This window comes from Oryza brachyantha, chromosome 10, assembly GCF_000231095.2.
Source record: "Oryza brachyantha chromosome 10, ObraRS2, whole genome shotgun sequence".
Lineage (NCBI taxonomy): Eukaryota > Viridiplantae > Streptophyta > Magnoliopsida > Poales > Poaceae > Oryza > Oryza brachyantha.
This window is the reverse complement of record NC_023172.2, coordinates 12973482-12984868: the sequence shown is the minus strand read 5'-3', so window position 1 is coordinate 12984868 and position 11387 is coordinate 12973482. Positions and strand designations below refer to the sequence as shown.

The following is an 11387-nucleotide window of genomic DNA, read 5'->3' as shown; positions in this document are numbered from 1 at the left end:
AAAACCGAGGCCCTAGCCTTGATTCCATGCGATACAAAATTTGCCCCTGGCCGCGTTGGGGTGCCCGTCTAGGGATTTTGCCATCCCTAGAGCAGGTACAATAATAGACTATAAGCTAGCTATAAATATATTTTAAAGAGATAAAAGATGAGAGAGAGCAGTGGACTAATAATTTGTAGCTAGCTACAACAAGGGCTCCAAAGCTACTAATTTATAGCTAGCTATAACAAGGACTCTAAGACGCAGTGTATATATGACACGTGAGACCATGTATTAATGTAGGTAGTAGTTGGCTATACTATTGAACTTGCTCTAGATAGGTTTGTAAGCATGATGCAGAGGACGCGAACCGAGGAAAAAAATCCAGAATAGTAGGTGCCCAGCCACGGTGCTGTCCTACCGCGCCCTCCGCCGAGGCACGGCTTCGGTAAGCCATGGTAACCGAGTTTAAATTTAAGGAGAATTTAAAAAATTTAAGAAAATTTAATAAAAAAAATATATGTTGTATATGTTAATATATAGTGTAGCTTTGTCAAAGAAATTAATGAAAAATGGTATTCCCGGCGTAATTAAAAAGCATAAACGAGTATTTCGGAAAACAAAATTAAAAAATAGCCTATTGCAAGTAATATTTCATAGGAAGATGGTCAAGAATATATTGTGTTGAGTCATTATTAATTTACACTAGACACTTGGGCACATAATGTTGAAATACAAATATACAACGATGGATATATGAAAAATATGTATAGAGAAAAATTATACATGCATCTTAATACATATATAATAGTTTTATTTGTAATAATGAGTAGTAGGTATAGTTGTGACGTAGCAATCAAAATGAAGTTGTCGTTACTTGTTATTGGAGTGAATTATTTGGTGAAGTATGATATGCCGGTGTATGTTTATATGCTGCAATATCAGGAATTTAGAAAATGTCATGTGAAATTTTCTTGTTTTCCCTATAACATGTCCTATTGTCATAAATATAGTCACAAAATATTTTCCTATTTTTTATGTATTTTTTTAGATTTTTTAAAGTTTTTTTTGCATTTGACATCACATCCACGGTCTCCTCGCGGTAACCTCGGTTTCGGCTAAAAAACCGCGCGGTAAGGTGCGGTAACCACTGTTCTCATGTGTTGTTCCAGCAAGCAGTTACCGCGGTTTACCACGCAGTAACCGCGGCAAACTGTGCGGTAAGCCGCGAAAACCGCACGAGTTTAAATCCAAATTTTTTGGATTCAAATTCATTACGGTTTTTACGGTTACTGTGCGGGATCCGCGGAAGCACGCTTCCGCGGTTTTGGTGCCTTACGCGGTAAGAGAACCCAGGTCCTGCCCGTCGCCGTGAAAATTTTCAGAGCAGACGGCAAGTTCCGTAGAACTGGTCCATGAGCACTGGCCACTCTCGTAATAAGCAAACGGAACACGGGCAAAGTATCTGCCTCCAGTGGGCCAAACCTAGCCACCGTGTAGCCTATACACGAGACGACGAAACTGCTCCTGCCTGCGCCCACTGATTTTCCGGGTTCCGTCGTCTGCTGGTTTCCTCAGGATTGTTCAGGAATCGGGATTCTGCTTCTGCTCTGGAAGCTGCCACGGCAGCAGGGGAAAATGGCGTCCACAAGATCACAAGGAGAGGCAGAAACGCCATGAATCAGCTACAGGTGCAGAGATGCTCGCTGTTTGTGCGAACGACTGGAGATCAGTGGAAAGCAAAAACTTTTTGGGATCAATGGATTTGAAATATTCCCCACAAAAAGGATTCGGACAACAAATTAGAATTTGAACAAATTTTGCCTGGTTTAAAATACCTTTTTTGGCTGGTAAAATCCGGCCAAGATTATATCCTACGTTTGACTAAAAGATTATAAAATTTCAGAATTTTCAGTTTGAAATATAGAACCTGCTCAAAGTGCATTATGGCCGTTCATTATTGTTCGCGAGAGCTACTCCACTAGGGCCGCGTTCGGCACGATATGCATAAGTTAATTTATATCTGACACGCAAAATGTAGTAATAGATTAATATATGATTAATTAATTATTAAAAATATAAAATAGATTAATATGATTTTTTAAAACAACTTTCCTATAGAAAATTTTATAAAAAATACACCGTTCAGCGGTTCGGAAAGCGTTTATGCGGGAAAAATAATGAAGATAAGTTAACTACGGTGGGCTCCCGAACGTGGCCTAGGCAGGTAGATGAGATGATCTTTAAAAGAGACAAATTACTCAACAACAAACTTAGTGCCGGGTTGGTTTGAGATCAAAATTGACCAAACCAAAACGTACATATATGTAATTTTTATATAGATATATTTTGGTAAGGCTAATTTTAACCTCAAACTAAACCAAACCTTAAAATGAAATTATTTGTAGTTTTCGTGTTACCCCAGAGCTCTTATTATTACCAAAGTAATCCCAAAAAACCACTAGAGTTACATCTTACAAATCCCATGCCCCTTCACCTCTGAACAGGTTCAAATCCACCGAAACAAACAACTCACTCTGCATCTGTGCATCATATTGTACACTCACTTCACTTCACATCAAGAGCTACCAGTTCGTGAGAAAATGTGTCCTACAGTATTCTTTCCACTGAGCCGAGCTGAGCTGAGCTGAGCTAGAGACGGGCGGCGGCCATGGACGGTCAGGCCAAGCCGACGAGCTTCTCGCTGAGCTCCCAGACCTTCCTGGCCTTCTCCGGGTCGGAGGCCTCCTCGGAGAGCTGGTTCTCGAAGGAGGCGGAGTTCTTGTTCCAGCTCCAGTAGACGCCGGACTTGGTGAGGCTGGGGTCGCCGACGACCTGGGCGAGGCGCTTGCCGGCCTCCTCCTCGGAGACGTAGCCCTTGGTGACGTACTTCTGGAAGGGCGGGAAGAGGAGGCGGAAGAGCGGGACGTGCTCGCGGAAGAGGCCGGTGGTGGCGATGCAGCCCGGGTAGAGGGAGGCGAAGGTCACGCCGGTGGCCTCGTGGTGCCGCCGGTGGAACTCCTGCATCGTCAGCATGTTGCACACCTTGCTGTCCTTGTAGGCCTTGGCGCCGTCGAACTCGCCGCCGTCGATCATCGCCGACGTGCCCACGCCGTTCAGCCCCGCCGCCAGCCCCCGCAGGTCCCCCAGGTTCGCCTTCGGCGGCACGTTCCCCGCCAGCGTGTTCGTGTTCCCTGCATTATGTCAGTTGTTTATATTAACATTTATAAGCATGACACGTTAAACCATCATCTGAATCAATGATAGCAAATCAGTATGACCTCAATCTCACTAGTCTTAAAAAATCAAATCTCTCGCATTACATACCCCCACATCGACATCGACATTAAGTCCGCGTTTTGGTTGGTTTTAGTAACCGGATCATAGAAAGCAACAGTGTTTAATATATTATTAATTAATTATTAGTTATAAAAAATTAAAATATATTAATATAATTTTAAAGCAACTTTTATATAGAAAAAAATAAAGAAAGACACATTTAACAAGTTTGGGCCGTTTGCGCGTGGAAAACAATGAGATTTGATTAGAAAGCCGATGATCGAACGCAGCCTAAGGTATGATAATTTACGAGCAAAAAACACAATAAATATATATATATATGTGTTTATAAGGATTTAAAAGAAAATATTATAAAATAATCAACGATAAAAAACACAAAATCAACGCCAACATCAACTTCTAGTATAATTACAACTCTATTTTCAAATAATTGGCACTGCATTGTTTTCTAAAGAAATGGCCACCCATATTTTGCAAACGCACAACAGAACGACAGATATTGGCTCCCATGGTTTTGCTTTCGAAAGAGAGAAAAAAACTTATTATAAACTAAAAATAATTTATGAGTAAAAACAATTTAAAAGCAGTAAAATAGGATGAAGTAAAATAAATGTTAAATTTTGGGTTATAAGCAGTTTTAGATGCGAAAAGCCATCGTACATTACATTTATTTGTTTTTAAACTATTGTCCGTGATTAGTGATCGGTTGTTACCGGTGATGGAGCCGACGATGATGAGGCGCTTGGAGGGGTAGTCGGAGGAGGTGAGGTCGCTGAGGAGCTCGCGGGCGAGGAGGAAGTGGCCGAGGTGGTTGACGCCGACGCTCATCTCGAAGCCGTCGGCGGTGAAGGAGGGCTCCTTGGCGGTGGGCCGGTACACGGCGGCGTTGCAGACCACGACGTCGACGGGCATCTCCAGCTGCCGGACGTTCCGGACGAACTGCCGGACGCTGTCGAGGGAGGCCAGGTCGAGGTGGACGATGGTGTAGCTGCCCTTCTCCATGCCGGCGTTCTTGGCGGCGAGTGACGCCTTGAGGTAGTCGCGGCAGGCCATGATGACGTGCCACCTGCCCGTCTCGGCGAGCGCCTTCGCCGTCGCCAGGCCCAGCCCGGACGACGCCCCGGTGATGATCGCCGTGCCCTTGCGCAGCGTCTGCTTGCCCGACGGCGACGCCGGCGTCACCGACGGGGAGGACACCGCCGCCGTCTGCGCGCGGATGGCCACCGACGTGCTCACCCTCTGCAGGGCCCGTGTCATCAGTTTTCAGAAACAAAAAATTCAGATTTCGTGGCAAGGATTTCAGACAGAGTTACGATGAACTAACTGTAATTGCAATGAGAAAACCTGACTAGCTTGCAGTGGGATTAAGTTCATCAAATCAGTGGTCATAAGACAGTCAAAATGTAAACCTATTTAACCACTGCAATTTCCTTAGCAATGTCAGACTCATGGCAAACTATTTCCAAGCACAGCTGCAGGGAACTTTGCAATTGCAATCTTGAACCAAGAGTTTGTAAAATCCACACCAATTTGCAATGCAACAGATGCTCAGCAAGTCCAAATGTCAACCTAAATTGGCAAATTAACCAGACACGAAATGGCAACTTAGCTGCACTAACTACGGGGACACACATTGATCCACTAGCAATTTGCCAAGATGCAATCCTCTGAAAATGAAATAATCCCCTGACACTGACAATTTGACATGCTAAAAGCATGAGAGAACAGAGAACCACACTGACATGATTTCACTAGCCAGCTGATTAATGGCAAACATGTAAACATAGTGCAAACCATTTGCAACACATAGCCTCTCCTAACATAACAGATAGCTAACTAGAACACAGGTGTATTCGGCATTTCAGCTACACTGTCACCGACGCAAACTCATCCTACCAATAATCTGGAACTAATCCTGCGATATCAGAGAAGGAGAACCTGACACTTCAGTACTCACGGAATCAGTCAGTTACTAACCAACACAAACATCCAACCATACGAACAGTAGACAAGCCAAATAACACTATGAACAATGCCAAAAAATACATATATTTTAAAACAAAATCCGAATGCTAGAAATGTATATTTTGGAACCGCAAGGAGCAACAAGCAGAGGAGCAGCTACGAAAGAACAAAATTCACTCATGTGCAGGTGTGTGTCAGTATCAGCAGTGTATACTACCTTGGTGCGCAGGCCGAGAGCACTGGTTTCCAGCTTGAGCCCATCGGCGAGACGAACGCCCAAGAACGCCGAGTCCTTCACCGCGCCCTGCAACAACCCCCCCGAAAAAAGAATCACCACCAAGATCAAAAATCTCACTCAACCCAATCGCTCAAACTCTGAAATGCTAGCTCCTGTTCAGAAATGGCTGGACAGGAGAGCTGCTCCCGAACCACCCCCTGAAAATCGAATCTCACCTCCTTGCGGGCGGAGAGCGCGCAGGGGAGGAAGGAGGTGGCCGCCTGGAGAGCCATCGGATTCCGAAGCAAAACGAGAAGGAAAAAAAAAATCCGCTGCTTCTGCTGCTGCGAAGTGAGCGAGCGAGCGAGCGAGAGGAAGTTTTTGGCTGGGGTTAGAGCTTGGGGAGAAGAAAGGGAAAGCTTTTATACCAGGTGGCGATAAGGCGATAGGGGAGGGTGCCACCTGGCGCTGACATGGCAGCGCCCTGGCCAATGGGGTTTCGCGGTCTGGATTTCCCTCTCACGGGATATTTTTTTCTTTTTTTTTAACTCCTACTGCTTGCTACGCAATACTCCATCTTTTTTAATTTAACATTTTTTGGTTTCATGTTTAACAATTTGTATTATTTAATATATATAATTATTAATTATTTTGGTATGATTTAGTTTACTATTAAAGGAATTTTATATATTTGTACTAAAATTTTGATGAATAAGATGAGTGAATAAAAAGTCAATGATGCCACAAAAAATTTAAAAGATTAGTTGCTATTACTATTATTTATTTATTTATTTATTCATTCTTACTGTTTTTCTTTCTCTTTAGGGTTGATTATATTTTTTTGGGGTGCAAATGTTGGTTGCTGTTCTGTTTTGGTCGGCGTCGATCGGGACGGTTCGAGTGAGTTGTGCATGGATGGGCGGCTTTTGTTTCGTCCCGCGAGTGTGAGATGGACCATCTATTGGAACAGATGAGATGGCGTTTGTTGTTTTTTTTTTCTTCTTTTTATATCTGTTCCTCCTGAACGCCTCCAGATTCTCTAGGATCCGAAAGCCCAGAGTACGAAACTAGTATATATCAGGAGAGGAATTGCATATCAACGCACTAAGACTCCGTTTACTTTTCAAAAATTTATGGGAGAGAAATGACATCGATGAATACAATAAAGTATTAAACGTTACCAAACAAATTTCAATTTCAGATTCTGTCTACGAACCACGAGACGAGTTTTTTTAGTCTAATTAATCTGTCATTGACACATGTTGCTTACTGTAACACTTATGACTAATCATTTACTACCTTCGACGTTCGACCATTCGTCTTATTCAAAATTTTAGTTGAAATATACAAAATAACAAGTCGTGCTTTAGGTTCTTTTGATAATAAAGTAAGTCACAAGCAAAATAAATTATACTGCCATATTTTTTGAATAAAACAAACGATCAAATATTACAAGAAAAAAGTCAAACATCTTACATTATGAAACAGTGGGAGTACTAATTAGGCTCAAAAGATTCGTCTCACGATTTTTTCTAATTGTGTAATTACTTTTAATATTCATGTATATGTATATTTAATGCTTCATTTAGGTGTCCGAAGATTCGTTGTAATATTTTTGGAAAAAGTTTTTGGAAACTAAATAGGGCCTAAATTGGAACTACAAAAATTGATCGGCCAATGATAAATTCGGTTCGAAACAACGCTGTTGATCGAAACTGCATAATTTGATAAACCAATAACAAATTCAGATTGGGACACACTGCTAGCATAAAACTGGAAAGAAGAACACAAGATATATTCTAGAGAGAATTTTCTGTATGCCATTAAAATTATACCCGGTCTATGTCATGAAAAAAATAAAACTTCCCTCTATGTCATTCACTTCATTTTTTCTGTCTTATGTGCAACTGTTGTTAACTTTTCCATCCAACTTTGTTAACTGATAGCATTTTGCTTACGTTCTTTTTATATCACTACATGACTCGAAATATAGAATTGAAAATTGATCTATGTTTCAAAAGAAAAAAAAGAGAGGAGCTCTCACCTGATCCATAGAGTTCATCTACTGAAGTTTGCTTAATGAAGTCATACATTGATCTGTGTTCATAATCTTACTCTGTTAATTTTTTCCCAGCACCAATACAGTCATGCATTGATCACTCAAAGGTCATACATCACATACTCATGGAAAGCAATTGAAGTACCGAACATTGAACAACATCTAGGAAATAGACGCAGGGAAGAACAGGCAAATTCAGACCAAACCATATATTTTCCAGGTTACTATTGACTGATCCACTGTAAACTTTGAAAACCGAAATAAATTCAAAGGTCACTATTGTCTGATCCACTGTAAACCTGAAAAACGAAAAAAAAAAATCACGCCAAATATATCTGTTCAACTTGCAAACATACCCTAAAACAATAATGTGACGTCCACTGACATGTAGCAGGTTGCACATTACTCCTAAGTCCTAAGTTGTTTTTCCTAAAAAATATTTAAAAAAGATTAATCAGTTCTATGCTGGGCTGCTGCCAATCTGCCATGATGCAGATTTGTTAAGGAGACATGCGTGATCAATTCTAGTGGAGATTAATCTCCCATGGAAGATGTATGATGGGCTCGACCATGACGGCTATGGGTGGAAGCAGAAGCTGAAAGAGGTAACCATCGCGCATGGCGTGTCGCCGGCGGCGTAGCAGGGGTCGGCGGCGGCGCGGGCGAACCCGCCACCCACCCGTTCCCGCCGCCGTCCTCGGAGTCCCCCGAATCGTCGAGAAGATCCTGGCGAAAAGGAGATTTAGCACATCGGTGTAGATCGATCGCGAGACAAGAAAGAGACGAGATCGAGTGCGCGTACGGTGCAGGGGAATTCGCCCTCCTCGTAGTCGAAGGCTTCATCCACATCCATCTCTTCCTCTTCCTCGTAGATGACGCCGGATGGCTCGCCGTCGCGCGGGAGGCGCACGTCGCCGGGGATGAGGTCCTCCATCGGGTGGACGGGGTGGAACGTCTGCCACGACGCCCATTGGTGCCTCGGCCATCCTCCTCGACGACGGCGGCGACGCCGATAAAAATCGGTTGCCAAATGAATCCCAATTTGTTGAACGTTGTTTATTTACGAGACCTTTGGATGCGATAAATACATCGCTTATTCACTAATTAAGGCGGCGTTGCGAAACCAGTAGGAGTCGAAAATTACATGGCAATTGGAGTCCGATCCGATGACACACACGGCAATACGTTTCGCCTCTGATAGACTGTATCATCTGCATTTAGTTATTCGTTGATACATATGTTGATTAAGGTACATTGATCGTGTGTGTGTGTGTGTGTATATATATATATATATATATATATATGTTATCTGTATAAATCTAAGGCCGCGTTCGGTGACGGAGCCGGTAAGTTAACTTACCTCGCGCGTAAAACGGAGTAATATATTAGTACATGATTAATTAGTTATTAATTATTAAAAAATAAAAATAAATTAATATGATTTTTTAAAATAACTTTTCTATAAAAAAATTTTTATAAAAAATACACCGTTTAGCAGTTCGGGAAGCGTGCGCGTGGAAAATGAGGGAGCTAACTTATCTAGCTGTGGAGGCGAACGATGGCTTAAGTAATGTCAAAAAGTTTTACGTTCGGAAACAAAGGTACTACCTCTAGTCAATTTTGTTTGTCTTTTTTAAGCCCCTTGCGGGGTGTATATTATAAAAAAGAGAGCAGAAATTTAATTATAAGAGTTCACGAAAAAAACGGGGAGGGGGGTTTACAACGAGAACAGCGTCACGAGGACGCTTTGCCTAAGTCAATTTTATTTGTCGTTTCAGAAAAAAAATGATTAGACATATTCCCTTTCTAATTTGATTGTCCGTATAGTTATGTCTACAGATATACAGATAAGTATACACGGTAAAAAGACAAAAAAATATTTTAAAATTTTGCTTTTAAAAATTTAAACTTTAGATTATAAATATAAACGAGAAGATAGCGGCTAATGCATGCGCTTTGCTACCTGTGACTGTGAATGTAATCGATCTTTCCTGGCCAGAACCATCCTCCTGTTTCTGCGTGCGCCGCCGGCAAAAGCAACCATGTTGGTCACTGCAGCTAGTGGAAGACCAGACCGGAGAGACGACGACGACTACGAGGAAGACGATCGAAGATGCAGGCGATCGGATGAAGGCGGCGAGCGCGACGACAAAACCCGCGGTTGTTTTCAGTCCTACTTGATCACTCGATCGCCGGGCGATCCCCCACTCGTGGTGGAGCTGGTGGGCGAAGCTTTTCGCGCGCCGACCATGGCCTGCTCGCCGGTTCCTGTCGCCGTCGCCCACCACCACGCGGACTAAACTAATCCCCCCTCGAGTGCCCGGCTTCCGACGTGGTGGGGGCCGGCCGGCCGGCCGGCCAGCCGATCAGGCCATCGGGGGGCGGGCTGGTTGCGGCTGCTAGTAGTCTTCCCGCCCAAGAAAACTCTGCGCTCGTGTGGTTGGCTCTTCTTTCTCATCTTCTCCGATCGCTCTGACGGCGGCGGCGGCCGTTGTCATTGCTTTTTCGGTTCATCCATCTTAAGGCGGTGTCTAGTTGCCAATTTTTTTTGGCAACAACATCTCATCGAATGTTTGACCGGACGTCGGAAAGGGTTTTCGGACACGAATAAAAAAACGAATTTTACGGTTAGCCTAGAAACCGCGAGACGAATCTTTTGAGCCTAATTAATCCATCATTAGCATTTGTTACTATAGCACTTATGACTAATTGTGGACTAATTAGACTTAAAAGATTCGTCTCAAGATTTCTTCTATAACTGTGCAATTAATTTTTTGATTCATCTGTGTTTAATGTTTTATTTATGTGTCCAAAATTTTTTTTGATGTTTTTGAAAAAAAATTAGTAACTAAACAAGGCCTAAAATACAGCTATCAATACAGAAAGATAAAAGAATTTTTATAGAAATTTAATGATATGGATGATGGAGTTTATTATATATATTTTGCGAAATTATATATATATATAATGTTATCTTATCATATATTTTTAATTAGATTTTTAACTTTGCACTATTTAATTTCATCGTATATATATATATACAATTAAGTAACTACTAAAATATTAAAATAACATTCATCTTTATCTTTACCTACCAAAGAAATACAGCTTGTGTATCTTTTTAGATGGACTAAGGTTAAAATTGGTCGCGATTGATAGATACAACTGAAAAATGATGGACAGCTGTGATTGATTAAGATAAATAAGTGAGCGAAAAGAGTTATACTTTAAAATAAATCCGAAGTGTAGAATTAGTTATATTTTGCAAAGAGGATTAATCAGTAGTTCCGTACGTGAGTGGTAAGATTGCTAGATCAACTAAAGCGTGGTACTTTTTTATTCTCTTGAAAAAAGGATGCATGAGTGTTATCCATACTCAAACTTTTCGCTTATACTGCTTATACTTATAAGACAAGAAAATGTAGTGCAATTTTGATCAAGCAAAGGCAACTTATATATCACTGAGTTGCGAACTTTTGACTAGTCGACCCAATCAGGAGAATGCTGCAACTCACTCTAGGGCTATCCTGATTGCTCTGTCTCCTTGCAGATTGCTAAGTAGAGAACAGTCAGCTGGTTGGGTTTATGGTGGAACTTATTCACTAGGGGTAGGGGTTAGTTGTTTGGTTTTTTCATGAAAAAAGCCAAATGATATATTTATAAACTATAATTTATAAATTAAACTTTTATATACATATTCTTAGCGATCTAAAAGCTATGTTTGAAAAATAAACTTCGACGAAAAAACCTTAAAGTCAACTCTAAATTTAAGATTGAAAATTCAATTTTTGGTTTATAAGCATAAACAAAAATTAAAAGATGGGGGCGTATAATTCAAGTTCTAGGTTTAATACCGGTGTTTATATT

At 41.5% G+C, this 11387-nt stretch overlaps 2 protein-coding genes across 5 annotated transcripts; both read right to left on the bottom strand.

The window, feature by feature from the left end:
• Nucleotides 1-2377: 2377 nt before the first annotated feature.
• LOC102710906 (protochlorophyllide reductase B, chloroplastic) lies at nucleotides 2378-5841 on the bottom strand. The gene is made up of 4 exons (XM_006661842.3): nucleotides 5698-5841; nucleotides 5462-5548; nucleotides 3993-4518; nucleotides 2378-3173 (listed from the first exon to the last, which is right to left on the bottom strand). The coding sequence occupies exons 1-4, from the start codon at nucleotides 5752-5754 to the stop codon at nucleotides 2659-2661; spliced, it is 1185 nt and encodes a 394-aa protein (XP_006661905.1). The 5' UTR covers nucleotides 5755-5841; the 3' UTR covers nucleotides 2378-2658.
• Nucleotides 5842-7538: 1697 nt separating this feature from the next.
• On the bottom strand, nucleotides 7539-8694 carry LOC107305139 (lytic cellulose monooxygenase-like). Of its 4 annotated transcripts, XR_001551244.1 has the most exons (4): nucleotides 8323-8694; nucleotides 8090-8246; nucleotides 7906-7949; nucleotides 7539-7819 (listed from the first exon to the last, which is right to left on the bottom strand). XR_001551244.1 is itself a non-coding variant. In XM_015841799.1 (3 exons), the coding sequence occupies exons 1-3, from the start codon at nucleotides 8452-8454 to the stop codon at nucleotides 7936-7938; spliced, it is 303 nt and encodes a 100-aa protein (XP_015697285.1). In that variant the 5' UTR covers nucleotides 8455-8694; the 3' UTR covers nucleotides 7539-7935. The 4 variants fall into 4 exon arrangements, 2 of the variants coding, with proteins under 2 accessions (XP_015697285.1, XP_015697284.1); XR_001551243.1 differs by having other exon boundaries at nucleotides 7906-8246; XM_015841799.1 differs by having other exon boundaries at nucleotides 7539-7949.
• Between the last annotated feature and the right edge of the window lie 2693 nt (nucleotides 8695-11387).